Genomic DNA, 26,229 nt, shown 5'->3' on the forward strand with positions numbered 1-26,229 from the left:
AGAATCGAAATTAAAATATAATTCTCAATTATAAATCAAAATTAACAAAAATAAACATAAAATTTTTCTTATGACAAAATTTATTATTTGTCTCCTCATATAAAATAGAAGATAAATATTTTAAAAAGCACAAAATATTAACAAAAAAAATATACACAAGGAATTTAATAAAAAAAAATTAATTAAAATGTAATTGATAATAAGAAAAGCATCTTCGGTGCTTACAAATCAGATTTAATATCAATTTATCTAAAATATTTTTAATAAAATGGATAATAATCGTGGGCCCGGTATCTGAAACAAAAAATAATTATTATTTATAAATAGAGCTTAGTGAAAATTCTTGAAATTTTTTCAATTTATACTCACTGATTCGCGGTGTGAATTCTTTTGTTACAATCAAGTCTGTCAATTATCAAAATTTCCTCCTGAGTCAATTGGAAGTCGAATATTTCAATATTACTCTCAATATGCATCAAGGAACATGATTTTGGTATCGGGACGACTCCAATTTGTGTCTGGAAAATATTTTTTTTTTTATTATATTATTTTCCTTTTATTCAACTCTCGATTATTAAATTTTCGACAAATGGAATTTCGCAATAAATTGCATTTTTGTTCTATTCCCTTGAAATAATTTTGATACTTAAAATATTCGATAAATAACATTCTCGAGAATTTGAATTTTTCACCTCCTAGAAATTCAATTTATCGAGAATTGAATAATTTACCAAAAATCAAAACAAAACCAATTTAAATTTTTTCTGTGCCCCTTCTTGAGATTCAATAATTATCGAGAGGCGACTGTATTTTTGTGTAAACTTACTAAATATCGAAGTGCAACTTGATAAACTGTTTTCTTATATTTTTCTGCGATTGCTTTCATTTCGGGCGCATCTAAAGTGACTTGCTCAGAAGTTCTCCATTCTGAATATGGTCCATCGGTTGCCTCGTGAACATCACCAAACGGTGTGTATCCCATTAAAATAATTTCGTTTCTTTTACAATAATCCCTCAATTCCGTTTGATTTAAATTAATGTGACATTCCACTTGAATAACTGCCGGTTTTATTGTTGCGAATTGTTGCAGTCGAGTTAATTGTTCTAAATTAAAATTACACACTCCTATTGACTTTGTCATTTTTTTATGAATACAGTTTTCCATTTCGATCCACACGTTTGTGTAGTCAACGTCATTCTGAAACAGTTGTTCGAGAGATCATTTAATTATTATTCAATTATTCGATATATTATTTTTTAATAATGAACTTATTAAATTATTAATTTACTAAATTATGAATTTTCTAAATTATGAATTTACTAAATTACTAATTTACCAAATTACTAAATTAATTATTTCTTGAATTGTTAATTTAATGACTAAATGAAATAATATAGAACAATAGAATTCAAAAAAATAATTTCAATAAAACTAACCGAGTGGGAAAAGGGCCAAGTCATTAGAAATAAATCCACGTAGTCGAGTTTAAGAGCCTTCAGTGATGATGTCAACGAATCTGAGACATTCATTGATTTATGATTCGTTATCCAAAACTAAAAATGTAGAAAAATTAGAAAAAAAAAATTAGAAATAAAAAATAAAATAATAAAATAAAAATAAAATAAAAAATTAGAATAATATTAAAATCTTGTGAAAATTAAAAGAAAATTGAAAAACTTACTTTTGTGACGATAAAAAGATCCTTTCTTTTCACGACTTTCTCGTAAATTTTTGCTTGTATGGCTTTTCCGATATTTTTTTCATTCATATAAATTGGCGAACAGTCAAAAAGTCTGTAGCCTATGTCAATCGCCGCTGCCACGGCATGTTCCGTCAATTCTGGATCGTACTGAAAAATATTTTTTAAATTAAATTTCAAAAAAAAATTTCCAAATTATTAAAATATTTTTGTTTGAATTGTGAAAAAAAACTTACCAAAAATCCAGCATTTGTTCCTAGTCCCAAAGCGGGAATTTTCTTTGAATTCCATAATTTTCTGGAAAATGGAACATTTGCCATTTCGAATAATCAAAATTTAATATTATTTCAACTTGAAGTCTCTGTTCTATAATTTTCGTCAAATGATGCTTGAATGAAAACAAGTTTCCAACTACTGATTAATAGAGAAAGTTATTATCACTGTATCTACTATTCTATACAAATGAAAAATATACAAAAATCCGTCCCTAGTGAATGAAAATTGAACTTTTTTTTTAATTTTCTCAGGGCTCGGATTGTCTTTAAGACTCAGAAAAAGTCGCTTTAGTCGCATAAATTTACAACAAAAGTCACGAAAAGTCGCATAAAATTTCCGAAAAACCAAGAAAAAAGTCGCATGAAATTTTCGAAAAAAAGACATAAAGGAAACACGAAATTATCAAAATTGTAAAAAATCACATTTCTCGACAACATATACTTTAGTTAGATGAAATTTTATTTGTGGATTCTTAATATATTAATTATATAACACAAAAAAAAAAAAAAAAAAAAAATTTTTATTAATTGAACGAAAATGATATAATATTTAAAATACTTTATTTTACAAAAACTTAATTATTTTCTTGACAATGCTTTATTGCTTTTAATTTAAACTTGATAAGGGTAGTGGTTACTACCGAAACGTTGTTTTAATAACATAAGTTAATAAACAAACAATTGTGGAAAAACTGGCCTACAAATTATTTAAATTAACATATACTTTAATTTCAAACAATCCGGAATAAAATTTAATAAAATTCATAGCAAAATTTTAATTAGGTATTTCAAACATTTTTTTAAAAATTCTCTTTAAAATGTCAATTATTTTTATAAATAATAAAATTCTTCTCCGAAATTCAATTATTTAAAAAAAATTTTAATAAAATTCTTATCAAAATTTCAATTATCTTTATAAATAATAAAATTCTTTTCTAAAATTCAATTATTTTCAAAATTTTTTTAAAATTTCAGGTGAAAATTTTCTAAATAATAAAATTCACCATGAAATTTAATTATTTTCAAAAGTTCTGTGATAAAATTCTTTGCAAAATTTAATTATCTTCAAAAGTAAGAAAATTTTTCGCAGAAATTCAATTATTTTCAAAATTTGTTTTAAATTCACTTCAACATTTCAATTATTTTTACAAATATCAAAATTCTTCTGCAAAAGTCAATTACTTTTAGACATAAAATTTTTTTCAAATATTTCAATTATCTTTATAAATAATAAAATTCTTCTCTGAAATTCAATTATTTTCAAAAGTAATAAAATTCTTTTCTAAAATTCAATTATTTTCAAAATTTTTTTTAAATTTCAGGTGAAAATTTTCTAAATAATAAAATTCATTATGGAAATTTAATTATTTTCAAAAGTTCTGATAAAATCCTTTGCAAAATTCAATTATCTTCAAAAGTAAAAAAATTCTCCACAGAAATTCAATTATTTTCAAATTTTTTTTTTTTTTTAATTGTCCTCAAAATTTCAATTATCTTTATAAATATCAAAATTCTTCTGCAAAATTCAATTACTTTTAGACATTTAAAAAAAAAAATTTTTTTTTTTAAATATTTCAATTATCTTTATAAATAATAAAATTCTTCTCTGAAATTTAATTATTTGTAAAAATAATAATAAAATTCTTGTCAAAATTTCAATTCTCATTATAAATAATAAAACTCATCCTAGATAATCAATTATTTTCAAAATTTTTTTATTTATTTATTTATTTATTTTTTTTATTTTATTTATTTATTTTTTTTTTATTTTTTTTTTTTTTTTGTAAAAATAATAATAAAATTCTTGTCAAAATTTCAATTCTCATTATAAATAATAAAACTCATCCTAGATAATCAATTATTTTCAAAATTTTTTTTAAATTCTCCTCAAAATTTCAATTATTTTTGTAAATATCAAAATTTTTCTGCAAAATTCAATTACTTTTAAACATTTAAAAAAAACCTGTTCAAAATTTCGATTATCTTTATAAATAATAAAATTCTTCTCTGAAATTTAATTATTTGTAAAAATTTTAATGAAATTCGTGTAAAAATTTCAATTATCTTTGTAAATATCAAAATTCTTCTGCAAAATTCAATTACTTCCTAATGTTTTATAAATTTCTTGACAATAATTCAATTATTTTCATAAAAAAAATTAAAAAATTATTTTTTTTATAAAGTCTTTCTTATAATATAAAATAATGATTTTATCTCTCGGTCATCTTTACTTATTACAAAACATGAAGACATGGATTGCTCCGAGTCGAAGACTCGGAGTGATTGATTTCTTCATGTTTTAAAATAATTTTTTTAAGTTGTTTAATTTCAAAAAACGAATGAATTTGAATCTTTTGAAGAATTTTAATTCCTATTGGAAAAATAATAATTAAATATTTATTTAAAAAAGAAGTCATTGATGTTTTCGAAAAATTTGAAAGAAATTTGTAAATAAATGTAACAGAACATTTTTTTTTTAACTAAAACTTTTTCCTTTAATTTTCTAAAAATTTTAAAAGTTTCAATTTCTATTTGACAAATAGAATTTATAAACATTTTTTTTTCATTAATTTTTAAAAAACTTTGAATTTTATTAAAGCAATTGTAATTAAGAAATAGAAATGATGCAAATTATTTCCTTATGAAAATTGAGAATTTCCTACAAAAATATTAAGAAACGGGATTATTAATTTTTTTTTCCCAAAGATAAGAATGATTTTATGAACAATATTGTTTACAAAAAAAGATTTCTGCCATTTACAATTTAAGTCGAAAAGTAATTGAAAAATGTGAAAAAAAGTCGATTAGACGCATTTTATTAAAAAAAATTTCCAAAAAGTCGATTAGTCGCATTTTTTCACAAAAAAGTCGAAAAAAGTCACATTTTCTTAGAAAAGTCGAAAAAAAAGTCGAAAAAGTCGCACAAATCCGAGCCCTGATTTTTCTCAGGGGATTTTCTATAAATTATACTGAATTAATTTAATAATTATTTTTATTTTTTACTCTTATAGTATAAAGCAATATTAAAGTTTTATAATAGCGAATCAGTACGTGGGTGACAATTTTACACTGAGAATTATAAAATAAATACAAATATAAATAATCGTAAAATTACTATAATACAGTATTTTATATAAACCGTTGCTTTCCTTGTTTTTTTTTTCTGTACTCGATTTTTTTCTTTCTATTTCAAATTAATTTGCTATTGGAATTTTCTTGAGCACACGCAAACAAATTTTCCAGAGAATGGCCATTATTATCACAGGTATAAAAAAAAAAAAAAATTCAATAATAAAAAAAACAGGAGATCGAGACATGATTCTTGTTAAAATCAAATTCTCCACTACTCGACATCGATCTTTAGAAAAATATAGATTTTAAAAAGTTTCATGCGGTATTGAAAAAAAATTTTTCTTTTCTTTTGAAGATAGTGCTGCAATTTTTTTTCTCGTTATTTAAACTGTACACACTTCGGAAAAATGGCTACGACAAAAATAATCTCGTTACTTTCTTTCATTTTAAGTCTTCGTACAAAAGGATTTTTTTTTCATCTCACCGCAAGAGAGAAAAACATCTTTTTTTTTTAGACAGAGTGCATTCTTCAAACAAAGCGCTCGCTAATTTAAAAACCTGGCTTAATTACAGTGATTTTTTTTTGTTTAATTTTTTGTTTTTGTTTTACAAAATCGTTTATATTGTCTTAATATTTATTTCGTATTTATAAATCTAGCCTATATGATACTTATGATAAATATTTTTTTTTTCGTATAAAAAGTACAAGCAAACAAAAAAAAAATCAAGATTTTTTCCCCCTTGTCCCTACACATCTTCATTCACTTTTCACTGAAATTAAAGACACTCATTTTTTTTTTTTTTTTTTTGAAAAAAAGAAGCAGAGTTGGGCTTATAATGTAGAATTTTTTTTTCTTCGTTAATTCACCTTTGGTCTTTCACATAGAGCGTTAAGCTTTTAATATTTTTTACATATGTTTTTCAACACTCGCTTTATTATGATTTTTTTGCAACACTCGCTGTATAGTAATAATAATAATAATAATAGTTTTTGAACACTACATTCATTATTTGCTAATTTTTTCATTTTTTTTTTGTTTTTGTTTTTATACAATCACACGATAAGACGATCAAAATGGGCCCAACTCTTTTTTTATTTTGCAGAAGGATTTTTTGTAGTTTAATATCGTTTTGTGTTAGAGTAATTACAAAAGGCTTTTTTTTAATATGATAAGACTGGAAATTGCGATTCTTTTTAAAAATTCCACTTCTTTGATATAGTTTTAAAAATTGAATAATCGAATATTATATTTATATATTTATATATATTTAAAGAAATAGAGTTTGAAATAATACACTCGAGAAAATATTTATTATTTCTCATTAAAATGAAAATCTAGTGATTTTTCTTTTCTTCTATCAGGAAATTTAGTAGCGATTCGAACTTTATTTTGAACTTTTTTGCTCTAATAATTTTATTTTCGCTTTTCTTTGAATATTTAATTTTTCATGAAATGAGAAAACGTTTGATTTTTTAATTAAAATAATATTATCCCAGAGTCAGTAGGTTTTTATTAAAAATCTGTTCTTTTTTGTTTTCATAAAAAACTAGTCTAGAATTATAGAATTAAGGAAAGTTTTTTTTTTTGAAATTTTTTGATTTTTTTGGACAGAGTATTTATCACAGAAATTCTTGACTTGTTTTAATTTTGGTTTTCTCATTTCATGAAAAAAACAGTTTTTTTTTAGAATTTCCGCATAAAATTTTTAGAGCTTTTCTTTTTCTGCTATACGAGCTTTTGTTTAGCCTTTGAAAAAATTCTATTTCATTGAAATATTGTTTTTGAGATTAATAAAAATTGTTCAATTTCACACGTAAGTCTAATATCACTTCGGGTTTTATTTTCTTATCCCATCGCTGTGTTTATACATAAATAGAAAGCTACAGGAAAGATTACAGTTGAAAAATTTTTATGAGCATGGTCTCGTTTTGTTCAAACTTTCTGATTTTGTCTTTCATTTTTCAAACTAAAAAAAAAATTCTTTTCGGTTTTTATCAATAAAAATAATAAATTTCGACGAAAATAACAGAATTTTCTTCAAAATAATTTTTGGTTTGCGTATATAAAAAAATGTTAACAATTTTCCAATCTCTCTGACGATTAAAAAACATTGGATCACAATCATAATTATTATTCCAGTAAAATCGTCTTACTGAAAGTAAAAATCAATTTCTAAGAATGTTCGCGAAAGTTAATTTTTCTAAAATAAATTATAAATTGTTTAAATCAGCAATCAAGATAAAAATTCGCGTCTAAATTTGTTTCACTCATTAGCATGCATCCTTTTTTTTAAACTTTCAGGACATTTGAAAATTTGATCTAGAAAAAAATAGAGAGCATCAAATTTTAATTTTAAAATCTCCTTTGAATATTAATTTAAAAATGTCCCTAATCAAATCCAAAAAAATTAATCAAAATTAAATTTAAACAAAAAAAATTGTTTTTTTTTTATTTAAAATTAAAAGTCAACATTTTAAGATATTGGATTTGAATTATTCAAAAAATAATTCTAAAAATCTATCAATTAAATTACGTCACATTTTTTTTCCGTTACATCTGGTTGGGGAGATTTTTTCCTCTTCTCAAATATTCAAATAACGATAATAAAAAAAATTTCCTGACAAATAAAATAAAAAAGTCTAGATTTTAACGAATATTAATTTAAAATTGACAAAAAAAAAATAATTACAAACTTAAACAAAAATTACAAAAAATATACAGTTGGAATATTTTCAGAACTAAAAAATATTAGAAAGTTGAAAAAATAATTTATCTAATTATGATATTTTTCAAATTCCTTTAGTGCTTTAGCTATCAAAGAAACGGATCTCCAAAACCAAATGTAACCAAAATTGTGTCAAATATTTTTAAACTCTAAATATTTCTACAAACAAAAAATAAAATAATATAAATTCTAAATGACTATCAAGAAAAAAAATAATGTATTCCTTTAAAATTGATTAATATATTGTTTAAAAAAAATTGATCACATTAATCGATTCTAATTGAAGTCATCATCTTTGATTAAAATATACAAAAAAAAAAAAACCTGTAAGTAATAAAATACGATAATTGTCGAATAGTATAAACAAGAAGAACAAAATGCACAGGAACCTCGGTTCTTTTCTTTTTGATTTCTCCGGATTTTTTTTTCTTTTACCTTTGCACCATATTGATAACATCTTTTATCGTATTTTGAACATCACTTAGTAGTCTTGTATTCTCTGCAATATTGCGAGTACCGGCGGCTCTCAATTGTCGCGCTTGTAATTCAAGACGAGTGAGAAGATCGCGAAATTGAAATTTGGCATGCGGCGATATTGAAGTGTCCGTTAAATTAACGCACATACCGTGCAATAATCCCACTTTGTCCGAGAGCTGCAACCAACTTGCAATGACTATTGTTGTGCTGCTCTTCAAATGAATAATACTATTCTCAATTAGGTTTGAAATCTCAATAACATTGTTCTTTGCTCCTTTGGTGTCACTCTGCTTTCCTAAATCATCATCTTGCGACGTTGTATTTTTATTACAATTTGGAGTTGCGTAAATCGATGGCTTTACTGTTGTCACTAATGGTTTTATTGGTTTTGCCGGTACAATTGGCTTCTCCATTTCGGTTTGCATTGGTGGCCATACTGTTTTACCGGAACTTTTTGTTGACGCTCCACTATGATCCTCGGGCGATTCTTCATCATCTTTATTTGTACCTCTTGCTCCTAATTTTGGACTCAATGGTTGATTCTCACCGCCAGTTGCTTCTTTATTTTCCCAGAGTTTTTTCAAACTACTTATACTGCCCGTACTGCGTCTCTTATCGTCCTGTTCGTCGACTATTGACTCAAGCGATTCGTGATTATCTTCCTTTTCTCTCTTACTTTTGTCATCTGTTTTGTCAGCGTCAATCTTTCTTAAACGGGCCTTAAAATCGATAATTTGACTAATGTCCGAATTCTCTTCCTTTTGTGGTTTCTTGTCAACTTTCTTTAATTTAAATCCTGTGTTTAAATTCACTTCGACTATCGGTGAGACTTGAATTGGTTCCTTGATTAGTTTCTCGTTTTCTTGAATTGGTTCGGGATTTAAATTTGCGATTGCGTATTCACTTTGAATGGGGTGTTTATTTGTGTCCATGCTGAATGTTGCGCAGAGTTCGGAGAGTAATTGCGAGGCGGGATCAAGTGGGGCGGAAGTGATATTATTGGAAGATGTGACTTTTTTGAGAATGTTGGTGTGTTGCTTTTTGTCGGATGATTGTTTGATTTCGTTGATTAATTTAAGTTCGAGCATTTCTTTCATTCCTGGCTTTGAATTGAATGCGTCGAGAGTGGAACTGAGAGGTGGTGGCGGTGGAGGTGGAGGCGGTGGTGATTCTTCTGGTGGTGAGATTTGTTGAATTTTCGTCTCGTGCGGTGAATCTTTAGTTTTTTGTCTCGATATTTCGGGTAATTTACAATTTTTCTCGTCCGATTTGCCAGTGTCTTCACGTCGCCTCAGGCTGACACCAAATCTAGAACTCGCTTCTTTCACCGATGGTTCTGCATTTTGAACATCGCTGGTACGCTCCTCTTCGCTTGATTCTTCTTTGAATTTCCAGTCTTTTACTTTTCGGATGCCAATTGGCGAACTTAGGGTTTTAATCAATGAATTGTTACCACTGGGCGAGTGCATTATTGGCGGGGGAAGATCAAATTGTTCATTAATATTAAAGGAATCGTTATGAAGTGGCGATAAATCTAAAGGCGGTGGCGGTGGAAATTCGAGATCGGCTAATGTGGGTTGAAGTGGTCGCGAGGGACTTGCTGTGCGAAATGTTGAGGTATTGGAAACGCGGAATGTTTTTAAGCCAACATTTTCACTGTTATTTTTTCTTGTTCCAACGGCACGACTGCGGGGAGAATTTGGAGGTTGATAGGTATTTACCACACCACTGGAGGAATTGCTTCTTGTCATTTGCGGTTGATTGCGAAGATTATTTTGCCGGGGCGATAATGAACGATGTTGAGAGATATCGCCAGGATTTGTGAATTCATGTTGCTCGACGGCCGTTGATAATGATGACGATGAACTATCCTGATTCGATGGCATTCCACTCTGACGAAGTGATTCCAAATACGCTCCAATTCGTGCACCCTTTGGCAATGTTCCATAGCGATTTATTGCCCTCTTAACATTTTGCACCTCTAAAGCTCCCACGTGTACCAACTAGAAAAGAAAAATTCAGTCAGTGAAATCCGATAGATTAGAAAAAATTCTTTCATTATTTTTTTATATTAATTTTAAAAAATTCTCAGAAAATTAAATAATCAATTTGTAAATATTTTGAAGGATATCTTTAAAATATAATCAAACATAATAGATTAAAGTAATATTTTGATTTGAAACAGTTTTCAATTTACTATTCAAGCAGTGCTAAGAAAAGTGGATATTTTCGATTTCGACTTTGTATTATTTTGGTGTTTCGTAAAGTATTGCCGGAATACCTTCTGAGGCAGTACTTCCTTAGGCGGATATGTACGCGTTTTTAATTGTTTTTGGTTGCACTGTAAGTTGAGTGCAGGTTCCGGTGAAATTGACGGCTGCGGTGGAAAATTGGTCTCTGCCGTTTCTTGAGAGCCATCGCCATCGTCGTCCCCATCACAAATTCCTGCGTTAATTGATTGTGTGGCCATTGTTATGATATCTCGTGTGATACCTAAATACGTTCATTCAATAATTTTTTCATCAAAGCAATTATTTTTCTTTTCAAAATAATAATTGATGACGTGATATGAAAATAGTGATGTGATGAAGTGTTTCTTTGAATTTTGATACCGAAAAATGTATTAATAAATTTTTGAAAAAGGGAATTTTTGAGCCGTTTCGAACAGTTTTGCAATGGGCCATTCTCCCGTATTCAATTAAATTTTGTTTTCTAAATCCTCACTGTTGACAAGTCCAAACCCTGAAATCTCTCGTTGAAATCACATAACACTGCTTGAATAATGTAGGTTCGAAGATTTTTTCTTTTCTTTTCTTTTCTTTTCTTTAATGATGATAAATGAATCAAAAATGAGAATATTACAAAGAAAAAGAAATATACTCGATCTAATGATTACAAGGGAAAGGAGGCGACTGAGTCTAAATTTTGATCTACGCATAACATGACATGCATGTCTTTACTCGGCAAAGTCAAAGAGAGATCTAAATTTAAAAAGTGCGAGACGATATAAGGGGCTTGCGTCGAATCATCAAAGTACAAGTATTTTGGATCCTACCTTATATATTCTGACAATTAATTCAAATCACGACATATCCTGATAATGAAATCAAGGACAATGCGTGCACATTTCCAGCAGGAGAATGACCCACGATCCAATTGTTCGATAAAAAAGTTTGATGCAGGCTTTCAAAGAAAATAGGCAGACCAGCTCGTGCAATTACACTATGTATATAGACTCGAAATTATTTCATGGAAAATGCGATTAAAACAAAACTAAATTATCTATACCATTTATGTCCGTGCCATCGTCGAGTATCGCAGTGCAAATATCGGCATTCTGTTGATCTTGATCCTGGTAGGCTGAATCGCGAAAAGAGCTGCACGACGATAGCAGGCTGTACACAACGATTCATGCCATTTTTAAATTATTGATTTTAAATTACCAACAATACTAAAAAATAAAAGAAAAATTTAGAGACAAAAAAAGCAACGACTATACTTACCTAGTACGCTTCGGTGGTGCAGGCGCTTGTTTTCCTTTTTTATTCGTCGAGCGTCGCATTTGTACGGAATTGCTGTTCCCCTTACTTGACAATCCGCCCATAAAAGTGCTTAACTTTGAAACTGGACTGGCTCCTTCTATTCAAAAATCATTCAATCAGAGAAAATTAATTTTACATAAATTGATTGACAAAAAATTGTAAAAATCAGGCAAACCTTGAGTCAAACCAGAAGGCAGTTGATCAGAAACTAAAACAAGTCCATGAATATTTCCCGTACTTCCTGTCTGTGATTTTTTGTAAGCCAACAAAGGAATTTCCCCACCGCTCTGCAATTGCTTTTCCACCTCTGTAAAATATTTTCAAAATTTTCAAAATGAAAAAAATAAAGTGACAATGAAAAAAAATACACCACCTTCCGTAATACTAGATTCTTGAAACATATTTTCTAGGGAATGATGAATTTCTTTGAAAGTTGGTCTCTCCATGGCGGACCATTGCCAACATTGACGCATTAGTTCATAAACTTTTGGCGGACAACCTGGTGGACATTCCATGCGATATCCTTTCTCAAGCATGTGATAAACATCCGTGAGATCAACACCGGGATATGGTGACATTCCATAGGTTGCAATTTCCCAAAGCAGAATTCCAAATGCCCAGACATCGGATTTTGTTGAAAATTTATTGTAAGCCAATCCTTCGGGTGCTGTCCATTTAATTGGAAATTTTGCGCCAGCGTGTGCAGTGTAGGTGTCATCTCTCATTAATCGAGCGAGACCAAAATCTGCCACTTTCACTAAATGATTTTCACCCACGAGACAATTTCTCGCAGCCAAATCTCTGAAAATGCAATAACGAAAATATTAATATTTCTATTTTTAAAGAGAAAATTTCTATTTTCTATTCTATTGATTTTTATCTGATTAATTATTAGAAACAATTGAAATACCTGTGAATAAAATTTCGACTCTCGAGGTAACTCATTCCACTTGCAATTTGCGTAGCCATGTGCATTAATACAACAGCATTAATTTGATGCTTGCTTTCATTGCGCAAATAATCCAATAGATTTCCCTTACTCATGAATTCAGTGATAATATAAAAAGGTGGTTCTCTAGTACAGACGCCTATTAATTGTACCAAATTCCTGTGCTTCATTTCCTTCATAATTGCAGCTTCTTCTAAAAAGTCTTTCAACGCCATTGTATCCTCCTGAGGGAGAAAAATTATTTCCAAAAATGTAAAATGTAAAATTGAAAATTGAACAAATATTTATAATTTAGAGTGTTTTTTTTACCTTTAGAGTTTTCACAGCAACTGTCATGTTGTATCTCTTCCAAACAGCTTCGTATACATCTCCATATTGTCCGCCACCGAGTTTATGCCTCATTACAATGTCCGTGCGATTTATTTCCCATTCGTCAGGTTCTAAGGAATAAAAAATAGTAAATTCACTCTGTGTTAATTTTTTCGAATAAAAACAAAATATTCAAATCTTACCGGGACTTAATGGGAAAACAGTTGGTTTATTTTGTTTTGGAGCTGGATAAAGAAGTTGTGTTATCAATCCATCGCTCAGCATTGAATGATGATGAACTAATTCTGCTAAAGTGTTAAATTTACTCTCTGTTGTCACGAACATCTGAAAAATTAAATGAAAGATTTAATTTTAAAAAAATTCTTGTACTACAAATATGAATTAAAAATAAGAGAAATTTTTTTTACTTTTCCTTCGTTGTCTTCGTTTATTCGATAATGATAAACGCGACCCTCATATCGCAAAGAAATACTGCGTTGTCCCGGACTACTTTCTGACTCTCGAACCAGGAAACTTCCATTGATACCCGAACTTAATAAATATTCTGCCGCATTTCTCGATATTCTTCCATGATACCAGGAGTGTTTCTCTAACGAATTCACGGGCGTCACATAATTAGAAGGAACCCAGCCAACTTGACCGGCACTTGAATGAGCCTCGCACCATTCTCCACTTTTATTGTAGCTGAGAATTCGTACTTGTTCACCTAGTAACGAAAAAAAAATAATTTTATTTTTTAGCTGTTGAATATTAAATCAATCTTTAGGTGTTGATTTCTAAATCAGGGTTGCCACAAATATTTAATTTTATTTTTACCTGATTTCCAGACAAAATTTTCACTTTTTCCCTGACCCTAAATAATATTCTGATTCACTCTAAAAATTATTAAATACTCAAAAAAAAAAATGTTCTATTACATTTATTTACAAATTTCTTTAATTGTAAAATTATTCAAAAACATCAATAACTTCTTTTTAAATAAATATTTAATCATTATTATTTTTCTGTAGGAATTAAAATTCTTCAAAACATTCAAATTCAAACCTTTTTGAAATTCAACAACTTATAAGAATATCATTACAAAACTTCTTCATGTTTTGTAATAATTTAAATTACCATAAAATTTTTCAAAATAAGTTAATTATTTATAAAAATCCTATTAAAATCCTTCGAAAGAATTCAATTACTTTTACAAGCAGTACAATTTCTCAAAAAAATTCAATTATTAAAAAAAATGTAATAAAATTCGTTGCAATAAATAAATTACTTTCATAAATAATAATAAATCGATTATTCATTAATTCATTTTTAAATTAATTTTTCTTAGAAATTTCTAGAAAAATTCAATTATTTAAATTGAAAAATAAATAATTTATTGAATAATTGAATGTTTGTTGAAATTGAATTCTCATAAAGAATTTTATCAATAAATTTTTAAATAATTGAATTCATTTGACAAATTTTAATAAAATTTTTAAGAATAATTACATTCATCGAGGAATTTGATTAAAATATTGTATAAAAAATAATTAAAATCCTGCGATGAGTTTTATTATTTATGAAAATAATTAAAATTTTCCCAAGAAATTTATTAAAATTTTTCTAAAATAATTGAATTTTGGTGAAGAATTTTATTATTTATAAAGATACTTGGAATTTTAACAAGAATTTTTTTAAAAATATTTTTGAACATAATTGGATTTCTGCGAAGAATGTTATTAATTTTGAAAATAATTTAATTCTTCCAACGAATTTTATTCAAATTTAAAAAATAACTGTATTCCTGTGAAGAATTTTATTATTTATATAAATAATTGAATTCTTACAACGAATTTTATTCAAGTTTATAAAAGTAATTGAATTTCGGTGAAGAATTTTATTATTTATAAAAACAATTGAATTCTTGGAAAGAACTGTGTTACATTTTTTTAAATAATTAAATTTTTGTGACGAATTTTAAAAAAATCTTTTTAAATAATTGATATTTTTTGAAAAATTTTATGAATTTTTGTATTTGAAATAATTGAATTCCTGTGAACAATTTTATTACTTAGGAAAATAATTGAATTATTTCGAAGAAATTTATTAAAAATTGGAATAATTGAATTCCTGTGAAATTTTGCCGAGAATTTTATTAAAATTTTTAAATATAATTGAATTTCGATGAAGAATTTTATTATTTATAAAGATAATTGAAATTTTGAAAATATTTGTTTTTTAATTTTTGAACATAATTGAATTTCTGCGAAGAATTTTATTAATTTTGAAAATAATTTAATTCTTGCAACGAATTTTATTCAAGTTTATAAAAGTAATTAAATTTTTGTGAAGAACTTTATTAAAATTCTTGAAAAGAATTGAATTCTTGAAAAAATTTTATAAAAATCTTTTTATATAATTGATATTTTTCAAAAATTTTTATGAAATTTTGTATTTTAAATAATTGAATTCCTGTGAAAAATTTTATTACTTATGAAAATAATTGAATTATTTCGAAGAAATTTATTAAAAATAGAATAATTGAATTCCTGTAGAATTTTCCCAAGAATTTTATTAAATTTTTTTAAAATAATTGAATTTCGATGAAGAATTTTATTATTTATAAAGATAATTGAAATTTTGACGAGAATTTTTTTTTAATTTTTGAACATAATTGAAATTCTCCGAAAAATGTTTGTAACTTTTGAAAATAATTGAATTTCTGTAATTATTTGTAACTTTTCCAAAATCCAATTTCTTTTAGTATTTTTAACTAAAATTCTTCTATCAATCTGGTATTTATAAAAATTGTAAAAATTATTCATAAAATAATTTATAAGTCATAATTTTATGATAGTTGTCATGAATTTTAAAAATTCAATTTTTTCTAGTACTTTTAGTAAAAATCCCTGACTTTTCCCTGAATTCCCTGACCTGTGGCAATCATGTAAATCAATCTTTAGTAGTTGAATTCAAAATCAATCTTTAGGGTAAGGAAAGTAAAATTTTCTTATGCATTAATTAATTAATTCAAAATTAATCCAAGATTTAATTAACAAACCTTTTTTCAAACTGAGTTGATTTTCCCCACCAGCTTGAAAGTCATAAAGCGCTAGGAATAATTGTGGATCGTCTTCTTCTTGGGCGAGAAGATTTTCCTTGCTCGTCCATCTGAAATTTTAAATTCACAATTTTTTTCTTTTTGTTATTCCAAAATAATTTAGATATTTAAATTAAAGAAAAAGAAATTTACAAACCTATTGGCAGCGTCCAAAAGTCCACCACTGGGCACATTGACATGTTGAAGACCCGATTGTTGAGAATACGTTTGAATACTAGAGCAACTTGGTGGATCACCTTCTGGTAATGCAGGAATGTGAGGAAGTGGTCTACTCTGAAGTAAGGCTTCTAAAAAAAATTAGTGAATTATTTTACATCAACAATTTATAAACGTAAAATTGATTCAAAACTGTTAATATTTTTATACCGTCTTATAATTCACTTTACCAAATAAAAATAATGATAATAATAATAATAATAATAATAATAATAATAATAATAATAAAAATAATAGTAGGTAGTCATAATAATAAAAGTAATAGTAATAATAATAATTTTTATTACTAACAAAATGTATAGAATTGCAATGGACAAATCTGAACAAAAGGTAATTTCGTAATATTTCCTAAAATATTGAATTTTAATTTCAATTGAATCAAAAAGAAACAATAAATTGTCTTGAAAATTTGAGAAATCATCATGAAAATAAAACTAGTTATTTATAAAAATTGATTACAAGGTAATTTTGTTGTAGTCTTGGTGCAATTTTTTTTTTATTGCATAATCTCGTTGATATCAAGATTAGTAGTTTCCTGTCGTCGATTGCATTAGAGAATCATTTTTCATGGATATCAATTAACATGAAAGGTGAAGGATACTTAAATATTCGACGTAGTTGATTAATTATCGAATTCGACAATTTTTTACTTTTCATATTTCTTAACGAATTGCTTCATATAAACAGCAGATCATGAAACTGGAAGTCTCACATCTGGAGCTGATAAAATGAAATAGAACAAAGACGGAAGTTAACCAAATTTGATTAGATATACAGATGTGTAATAATAATTATTACACAAGTAAGAAAATAAAATCACTCTAACAAAAAAAAAAAAAGTGAGAAATGAGTCACAAGGGAAAAAAATTTTGACAAAGTAATTTTTTTCGTTAAAAATTACAAAACAAAATTGGAGCATTTTCAGTCTCGTGATTTTTGTGAATTTAATCAAAAAATAAACGAGTTGATGGGGGGATAATAGTGGATAATTAATTGGATAGGAAAAGAAATGATATATTAATTTTGAGAATAAAATGGAGCAGAATACAATAGGAGGGTGGCGAGGGGGCGCGAGAAAAAAGGAAAGAGAGAAAATTGAAAAATTCAAATACCACTGTGCTCGGTGAAAATATTGGATCCGATGACACGAGAGTCCTTTGGATTCCTGGGTTGTTTCCGAGTTTGTCGAATAGCAGACCCGGCAGGAATCACTCTGTCTTTAGTCGGTTGAGCACCCATAATTCCCCAATTATCATTCCCCTTGTATGTATATCACCCCCGGCTACGATTACGCCGAGGACGAATTTTTAACACATATCGACAACTTCCGGCTTCTTTAGAATCTTACATATTACCAATTCTCTCGAGCACAATGCAGTGCTTTTTTTTAACACAAATTCACTGGCGACAATTGTCCCAAATTGCATTTTTACATGTCAATCACATCGCGCTGAGCTCGCCATATTTGACAGCTTTGACGTCGATTATTTAGTTCCACGATTACATTATAGAGGCAGCACATTACAGTGAAAAGCCGGTCTACTTTTTTTTTATTCTAAATACTATTTTCCCTTTTAAGTATTTTATTTACAAGCTTTACAAGTTGGGGAAAAAATTATAACGAGTGTAATTTTAATCAGAAAAAGCGTTTTTTTCTCCTTGTGTTCGGTTGCAAACATAACCTTACTTTTGAATAATGTCATGTTTCCCGTATATTCTTTACTTTTAGATCAATTTTTCTTTTAGAATTTAAAATAATAGTATAGTATTTTTTAAAACTTCGGGAAAGAATTTATAAACTTTATAAATAATACAAAAATTAACATTTCGACAATTTTAAATAGTTATTTAAATTTAAACTTTCGCGCGAAAAAGGGACAATTCTATTGGCTGCTGTTTTATGGAGCTCTTCACAGCTCTGCCTGCCTGCGCAGGCAGTAATTGGAGTAAGAGAGAAAATCAATTAGAGTGAAAGAGATAGTAAATTCAAATTTGTATGCTGCCTACTAGCTGTGAGAGCGCCTTTACATTCAACATGGCACCGTCGACCAATCAGATTTGTTTCTGATAATCAATTTTCAACTTGACTCTAGTTGTACGAAAATTCAAAATTTTTTTTCATGTTGCGAATTAATAATTGTCTTGTTAATTAAAAAAACTTCTTTCGATAATGTTTCTTATAATGCCAACAGGGAAAAATGAATGAATATTTATTCGTTTATGAATAAAAAACAATATCATTTTTATCACTGCATCTAATTGTGTAAAATCAACAAATAAAAATATAGCGGTAAAATATTTAAAGAACACTACAACTACTTAATTAGCGAACGTCGAATTTTTTCAAGAAGAAGCTAAACATGATTATTATTGTGCAAATAAATTCCGTTAGTCAATCTTTCAAGTGTGTATTAACGGAAAAAGACTCAAATGTTCAGATTCATTTCTAGATATGTTCGACGCATTTTTAGTTTTAATTTTCATTGCAATAATTGCAATTACAACGGGTCAGAATATATTTAAAAATGAAAATTCACCGGGGGATGATGCATTTTTTCCAAATGAAATTTCACGTTCATATCGTCAAGGAAAATGTGAGTTTTTTATTTATAAATTCTAAAACAGGGTTGCCACAGGTCAGGGAAGTCAGGGCAAAGTCAGGGATTTTTAGTAAAAGTATACTGGAAAAAATTGAATTTTAAAAATTCATGAAAAAACTCTAAATTTTGATGTTTTTTTTTGTTTGCCTCGTAAACTATGAAATTACCACGAATTTTAATACCAAAACCTTCAATTTTTTCTATAACTTACAATAATTTCTTTTCAAATGACTTAATGTTAATTTTTCAAGAACTATCATAAAATTATTACTAATTACTTATAAATTATTTAATAAATAATATTTACAATTTTCATAAATACTAGATTGATAAAAAAATTTTAGTTAAAAATACTAAAAAAAATTGAATTTTGAAAAAGTTACAAATAATTCCAGAAATTCAATTATTTTCAAAAGTAATAAAATTTTTCGCAGAAATTCAATTATGTTCAAAAATTTTTAAAAATTTTGGTCATTTCAATTATATTTTTAAAAATAATAAAATTCTTCTCCAAAATTCAATTAAGTTCAAAATTTTTTTAAAAATTCTCGTCAAAATTTCAATTATCTTTATAAATAATACAATTCTTCTACGAAATTCAATTATTTTTAAAAACTCTAATAAAATTCTTGGCAAAATTTCACAGGAATTCAATAATTTATAAAATTTTTAATAAATTTCTTTGAAATAATACAATTATTTTTATAAATAATAAAATTTTCACATGAATTCAATTATTTAATATAAAAAATTTTAAAAAAATTTTTCGAAAAATATCAATTATTTAAAAAGATTTTTATAAAATTCGTCGCATGAATTCAATTATTTAAAAAAAATTTAACAAAGTTCTTTTCAAGAATTCAATTATTTTTAGAAATAGTAAAATTCTTCACCGAAATCCAGTTATTTTTATAAACTTGAATAAAATTCGTTGGAAGAGTTAAATTATTTTCAAAAGGAATAAAATTCTTCGCAAAAATTCAATTATGTTCAAAAATTTAAAAAAAATTCTTGGCAAAATTTCAATTATCTTTATAAATAATAAAATTCTTTATTATTCAATTATTTAAAAAAATTTTTTTTAAATTCTCGTCAAAATTTCAATTATTGTTATAATTAATAAAATTCTTCTTCAAAATTCAATTATTTTTAAAAACTTGAATAAAATTTTTTGGAAAAGTTTTAATTATTTTCATAAATAATCAAACTTATCACAGGATTTTAATTAATTTTTGATATAATATTTTAATCAAATTCCTCGATAAATGTAATTACTCTTCAAAATTTCATTAAAATTTGTCAAAATAATTGAATTATTTAAAAATTTGTTGATAAAATTCTTTATGAGAATTCAATTTTAACAAACATTCAATTATTTAAGAAATAATTTATTTTTTAATTTAAATAATTGAATTGAATTTTATTACAATTTTTTCAAATAATTGAATTTTTTTGAGAAAATTTACTACTTTTTAAAAATAATTGAATTCTTGCGAAGGATTTTATTAGGATTTTTGTAAATAATAAAATTTTTTTTTGAAAAATTTCATGGTAATTTAATTTATAACAAACAAATTATTGTTTAATTGCAAAAAGGTTCGAATTTGAATGTATTGAAAAATTTTAATTCCTACGGAAAAATAATAATGATTAAATATTTATTTAAAAAAGAAATTATTGATGTTTTTGAATAATTTTACAATTAATGAAATTTGTAAATAAATGTAATAGAACATTTTTTTGAGTTTCTAATAATTTTTAGAGTGAATCAGAATATTTTTTAGGGTCAGGGAAAAAGTGAGAATTTTGTCTGGAAATCAGGGAAAATTCAGGGAAAAATAAAATTAAATATTTGTGGCAACCCTGTAAAAGAAGAAATTAATGAGTATACAATATTTCTGAATGAATTAATTTTCAATTTAATTTCTTTTTAATTAAAATATTATTTTTCCTAACGTTTTTTTTTTAATTGATTGAATTTGTATTAAGTTTTTGATTAAATTAATAAATTAATTAAATAAAATTGTTGAATAATTAAAATTTGAAAATTTTGCTTATAGAAAAATATTGAAGAAATTATTTTGTGCACATCCCTCGGAGGATGAATTTTATTTGCAAAAAAAAAAAGAAAAAAATGGCAAATTAATTTTTTTTTTCAGTTTTTCCATTTTTTAGTGTAGTACGATTTGCAAATTCAGAGTGTACCGGAAGTCATACTTTAAGTGGAACATGTTTTACAAAACGAGAATGTGTAAATATGAAAGGTGTCGATTCTGGATCGTGTGCAAATGGTTTGGGTGTTTGTTGTGTTTGTAAGTATTATTTTAATACAATTTTAAAAATTTTTTACTCACTTGAAATTGAAAAAAATTTTTTTTACTAAATCTTTTATTATTTTTTAATTAAATTATTTAATTTTTACTAATTTTTCCCAAACGAAAAAAAAATATAACTATTAATAAATTGTACAATAATAATTACAATTTGTAGGTAATAATTTTTTTAATAATAATTTTTATATTTTTTTATTTTACAATTTACAATTATGTATAAAAATAAAAAATGTGTAAATTATACAGATAAATTAAATTTTGCATTAATAATATTACAAAAATAATTATTAAAATTGTTTAAATTAATTAAATAAAAATTGATTAGAAAACTGTAATTTGAAAAAAATATTTTTATAGTCGAAAAAACTTGTGGATCGACGACAAATATTAATAATACGTATTTTATAAATTCGGAATATCCTACGAGATATTTGGGTGGGGAGCAGTGTTCGATTTCTGTTTCCAGATGTAATTCAAATATTTGTCAGGTAATAATTTATTTAAATGACAAAAAAAATTCAGAAATAAAGAAATAAAAAAAAAATAATTAAAAATATTTTTTTTTGTTTTACAGTTACGTATAGATTTTATTGATTTACGACTCGCTCAACCAAATGCAAATGGAACTTGTGATAAAGATGTTGTATTAATTTCTGGAGGATCATCCAAAGTTCCAAGACTTTGTGGCGAGAATACTAATCAGCATGGTAATTATTCATAATTTAAATATTTGTGTATTTAAATTAATTATTTGCAAAAATCCAAAAATTGAAAGAGAAAAAGATTTCATTAAAGTTTTATTCTTTATAATAATTTATATTTAATTATTTAATTAATTGTTTAATTTATTGAAATGATTTAAAATCAAAATAGAAAAAAATTTAGTAAAATTAATTCATTTGAATCGAATTAAAAGAAAGTACTAGAAAATTAATTTCTTTAAAATAATAAGTGGAAAAATTTATTAAAAATAAAAGTATATCACTATTTAATTAATTTTAATAAAATATATAATTAAAAAGAAAATTCTTGCAGTTTATGTTGATTTTAATGCCGATAATCCAATAACGATTTCAATTCACACGAATGCAGATTTTAGTTTTGATGATCGACGATGGAATTTTAAAATACAACAAATTGCTTGCGATTCTTCATTAAGAGGTATTTATTTATTGTTTTTTAAATTAATTTATTATATAATTTTAAAAAATAATTTTTTCCCCTCTTTTTCAGCTCCATCAGGATGCTTGCAATATTATACCGGCATTTCAGACACAATAATGAGTTTCAATTATGGGAGTCTTGTAAATACTAGAGGTTTTTAATTTCTTAACTCATTTTATAAAAAATTTGCCAAAATTTAATAATTAAATTAATTAATTTCAAAAAAAAGTTAATAATTGAAAATAATTGAAAATTAAAAATAATAATTTTTTTAGCTCAATCAGTTGGATCACGACAAATGGCTAATTTAATGTACGGTGTTTGTATAAGAATGGCTTTAGGATATTGCAGTATTGAATGGTCTGAATCCAAGACAAATTCATTTTTAGTCACTGGAAATCTTGGAGCAATACCTGTTAATGATCCAGGTAAAATATATATATATATATATATATATATATATATATATATATATATATATATATATATCAATTTTTCTTTTTTTTGCTCAAAAAGAAAATTAATGTTGAAAAATTATTTTTTTTATTAACCAATAAATTTATTTCAGATCCAAATGTAGGCGCTGAATCTGGTTCAGATTGTGATAAAGATTTTGTTATTGTACCAAATCCTTATGACGAAACGGGAACAGCTTTAAAAGCTGACAGATTTTGTGGAACTAAATTTGTCACTAAATCCAGTAAGTAGAAATTTTTCAATTAATTAATTAACTAGCCAAATTATTGTTGTATTGCACTATTTATTGTAAACAATTTCCAGTCATTTTAATTTAAGTAATTTTTAAAGAAATACTTATTATGACACATAATAACTGAAAAACTAATTAGAATTAAATTTTCAAATTATATTATATTTTTAAACTCTTAGTATATAAAAAACTTTAACAAATTTTAATACTAATTTCAAATTTGACATCCGATTTTCAAAATTGAAAATAATTAAACTTTCTTGTACTGGGAAAATTAAATTTCGCAAAAATTGTTATTTGATTCCTAAATTAAAAATAATCTTCATTACGAAAATTTTAATTATTCTGAAAAATAGATAAAAGATAAAAAAATTATTTTATATTCAACTTTCTGAACAAAGAATATAAATAATATTTTTTTTAGAGAATTTCCACTACTTTTAATTCGCTATTTTTCAAAAAAATTTCGAAAAAATCAATTATTTAACAAAATTTTATGCAATTTATTTTTCACAATAATTCAATTACTTTCACTAATAATAAAATTTTTCATGTAAATTCAATTTTCTAAAAAAATTTTTGATTAAATTCTAAGCATGAATTTAATTATTTTCATAAATAATAAAACTCATCGAAGAATTATTTCAATTATTTTTACTACTATTTTAAATTAATAATCGAAAAATTCAGTTATTTTCACAAATAAAGTTTTCCACAAGAATTCAATTATTTAAACTAATAAAATTTTCATAATTATATTTCAAAAAAATTAATTATTTAAAACAATGTTCATAAAATTCTTATAAAGAATTCAATTACTTTCAAAAATAATTAAATTTTTCACAGAAATTCAATTCTTTTTAAACATTTTAATAAACTTTTCCGCAATAATTCAATTATTTTCAAAAATAATAAAATTTTTCTCTGTAATTCAATTATTTTTGAGAATTAAAATAAAATTCTTCGAAACTATTCAATTATTTTCATAAATAATAAAATTCACAGCAGGATTTCAATTATTTGTAATACAATTTTACAGGGATTGCTCAAAAAATGTAATTATTCATAAAAACTTAATTTCAATTCCTCGAAAAAATCAATTATTTAAAAAAATGTTTTTTTTAAATATTTTTTGGAAGAATTGAATAATTATTTTCAAAAAAATTTAATAAAATTTCCCACAGACATTCAATTATTGCCAAAATTTTTAATAGAATTCTTTGTAAAATTTAATTATATCTTTAAAAACTTTTCGCAATTCAATGATTTTCAATATCTACTATTTTCATAAAATTTTCAAACAGAATTCAATTATTAAAAAAATGGTTTCTAAAAATTTTCGTAAGAATTGAATTTTTTTCATGAATAATAAAAATTTTCATCAATTCAATTATTTAAATTAGAATTTGCATAAAATTATTCGAAAGAAATGAATTATTTAAAATTTTTTATAAAATTCTTCGCAAGAATTAAATTATTTTTTATAAATATATTTTAAATTCTTTCGCATGAATAATAAAATTCGCAGCAGGAATTCAATTTATTAGCAGGATAAGAAAAAAGTAAATATTTTTGATGAAAATTAGAAAAAAGTCAGGAAAATAAAAAATATGGAATGGGATTTTTTTCAATTTTGTGAAGTGAATAAAACGAGATTTTTTGGTTTTTTTGACATTAAAAAAAATGACAATAACCCACAAAATTAATTTTCAAAACAAACAAATGAATGCAGAGAATTTTCTAACGGATTTTTCTTCTTTACTTCTAAACAAAATTAGAAAATTGTTAAACAATTGTGATTAAGAAATTTATTTATTTTGCATTATTTTTGTTTATGAACCCAGTAAAAAAAAACTAATTCAAATGAATTGAAATGAATTAACATTTTTGGTAGGCTCCAATTCGTATTTATCACAAAGCGGGATTCACTCAAGCTCTTTGTATATTCAATTGAATTTAATTCAATATGTACCAATTTGTCCAAACGAATTCGCATTCGAAAGAAATGGCCAAGGAATGCATTGAATTCGTGCTAACGAATTGAAAAAAAATTAAAGGCTCAAAATTTGTCCAGTGAATTGGTACGGATAGAAGGTTCGGAAGTTCAATACAGTTTCACGAATTCAGGAAAATTGCATCATGGCTCCAATTCGTATTTGTCACAAAGCGGGATTCACGAAAGCTCTTTGTGAATTCTTTTTAATTCATTTCAATTAGTTTTCGTTTACTGGGAATCACAATTTTTTTTAACAAAATTATTATTTTGTTTTAGAAAAAGAAGAAAAATTTCTATTTTTAATTTTATTTTTGGAACAGGATTTTCCGCAGGAATTAATTTTTTTATGAAAATAATTGAATTCCTGTGAAATATTTATTATTTTTGAAAATAATTAAATGTTTGCATAAAATTTTATTAACAATTTTTTTAAATAATTGAATTCTTTTTGGGAAATTTTATTAATATAGTAGATATTAAAAATCATTGAAATTAAAAACATTTTTGAAAATAATTGTATTTGTGACAAGAATTTTTTTGACATTTATGAAAATAATTGATCTTTGGAGAAGAATTTTATTTTTTATTTTTTTTGAAAATATTTGAATTTCTGCAATTATTTGTAATTTCTCAAAAATTAAATTTTTTTAGTGTTTTCAACAAAAATTTAAATTAGAAAATTTTTAAATTCTATTAATTTTAAAATTTATTGCTAGTAAATAAATAAATTAAATAATAAATAATTTCTTTTTCAGGTAGTCTAAAACCTTTCGCACTTTATGTTGTCACTAACGATAATTTTATGGGCAAAGTTCAAAGCAAAGGATTTTCGTTAAATTACAAACAACAAACTTGTGCCGTGTAATTATTAGAATTTGTTTTGTAAAATAAATAAAGAAAAAAAATAAAATGAATTAAATTCTTTTGTTTAAATAACATTCAAATTTTCGCGGGTAGAAATTTGTCCAAAAAAAATTCCCGAACTCTGATTGGTTGGAACTGTCATGGAAAACAAGATGGCGGTGAATATTTTCGCGAT

General features: G+C 25.1%; 3 protein-coding genes across 5 annotated transcripts; 1 reads left to right on the forward strand and 2 right to left on the reverse strand.

Annotated features, from left to right (window-relative positions):
• Positions 1–142: 142 nt before the first annotated feature.
• Positions 143–2,150, reverse strand: LOC122497966 (aldo-keto reductase family 1 member B1-like). Its single transcript, XM_043605409.1, has 6 exons — positions 1,937–2,150; positions 1,683–1,850; positions 1,438–1,554; positions 827–1,198; positions 370–518; positions 143–294 (listed from the first exon to the last, which is right to left on the reverse strand). Exons 1-6 carry the CDS (start codon positions 2,018–2,020, stop codon positions 261–263), a joined length of 924 nt encoding a protein of 307 aa, XP_043461344.1. The 5' UTR covers positions 2,021–2,150; the 3' UTR covers positions 143–260.
• A 2,799-nt stretch (positions 2,151–4,949) lies between these two features.
• LOC122497967 (tyrosine-protein kinase Abl) lies at positions 4,950–17,866 on the reverse strand. Of its 3 annotated transcripts, none has more exons than XM_043605412.1 (13): positions 17,501–17,866; positions 16,309–16,456; positions 16,113–16,222; positions 13,480–13,778; positions 13,255–13,396; positions 13,052–13,182; positions 12,704–12,966; positions 12,167–12,594; positions 11,969–12,100; positions 11,755–11,890; positions 11,540–11,646; positions 10,533–10,744; positions 4,950–10,254 (listed from the first exon to the last, which is right to left on the reverse strand). In XM_043605412.1, the coding sequence occupies exons 1-13, from the start codon at positions 17,625–17,627 to the stop codon at positions 8,206–8,208; spliced, it is 4,284 nt and encodes a 1,427-aa protein (XP_043461347.1). In that variant the 5' UTR covers positions 17,628–17,866; the 3' UTR covers positions 4,950–8,205. The 3 variants fall into 3 exon arrangements, with proteins under 3 accessions (XP_043461347.1, XP_043461348.1, XP_043461345.1); XM_043605413.1 differs by having other exon boundaries at positions 11,755–11,887; positions 16,309–16,459; XM_043605410.1 differs by having other exon boundaries at positions 16,309–16,459.
• A 943-nt stretch (positions 17,867–18,809) lies between these two features.
• LOC122497969 lies at positions 18,810–26,055 on the forward strand. Its single transcript, XM_043605414.1, has 9 exons — positions 18,810–18,982; positions 21,148–21,300; positions 21,679–21,809; positions 21,896–22,028; positions 22,357–22,482; positions 22,555–22,638; positions 22,761–22,913; positions 23,054–23,185; positions 25,946–26,055. The coding sequence occupies exons 1-9, from the start codon at positions 18,841–18,843 to the stop codon at positions 26,053–26,055; spliced, it is 1,164 nt and encodes a 387-aa protein (XP_043461349.1). The 5' UTR covers positions 18,810–18,840.
• Positions 26,056–26,229: the final 174 nt, after the last annotated feature.

This window comes from Leptopilina heterotoma, unplaced genomic scaffold (genome assembly GCF_015476425.1).
Source record: "Leptopilina heterotoma isolate Lh14 unplaced genomic scaffold, ASM1547642v1 Lhet_14, whole genome shotgun sequence".
Classification (NCBI taxonomy): domain Eukaryota; kingdom Metazoa; phylum Arthropoda; class Insecta; order Hymenoptera; family Figitidae; genus Leptopilina; species Leptopilina heterotoma.

Excerpts from the sequence above, each read along its gene's own strand:
- LOC122497967 (XM_043605410.1), bottom strand. The coding sequence starts at position 17,627 with ATGGGTGCTCAACCGACTAAAGACAGAGTGATTCCTGCCGGGTCTGCT. Across the intron at positions 10,745-11,539 it reads CGATGGCACGGACATAAATG|GTATCACACGAGATATCATA; the intron begins GTATAGATAATT and ends GAACGTATTTAG. Across the intron at positions 10,255-10,532 it reads AGGAAGTACTGCCTCAGAAG|TTGGTACACGTGGGAGCTTT; the intron begins GTATTCCGGCAA and ends TTTCTTTTCTAG.
- LOC122497966 (XM_043605409.1), bottom strand. The coding sequence starts at position 2,020 with ATGGCAAATGTTCCATTTTCCAGAAAATTATGGAATTCAAAGAAAATT. Across the intron at positions 1,199-1,437 it reads CTTGGCCCTTTTCCCACTCG|AATGACGTTGACTACACAAA; the intron begins GTTAGTTTTATT and ends CAACTGTTTCAG. Across the intron at positions 295-369 it reads AGAATTCACACCGCGAATCA|ATACCGGGCCCACGATTATT; the intron begins GTGAGTATAAAT and ends TTTTTGTTTCAG.
- LOC122497969 (XM_043605414.1), top strand. The coding sequence starts at position 18,841 with ATGTTCGACGCATTTTTAGTTTTAATTTTCATTGCAATAATTGCAATT. Across the intron at positions 22,029-22,356 it reads CGAGAATACTAATCAGCATG|TTTATGTTGATTTTAATGCC; the intron begins GTAATTATTCAT and ends AAATTCTTGCAG. Across the intron at positions 22,483-22,554 it reads TTGCGATTCTTCATTAAGAG|CTCCATCAGGATGCTTGCAA; the intron begins GTATTTATTTAT and ends CCTCTTTTTCAG.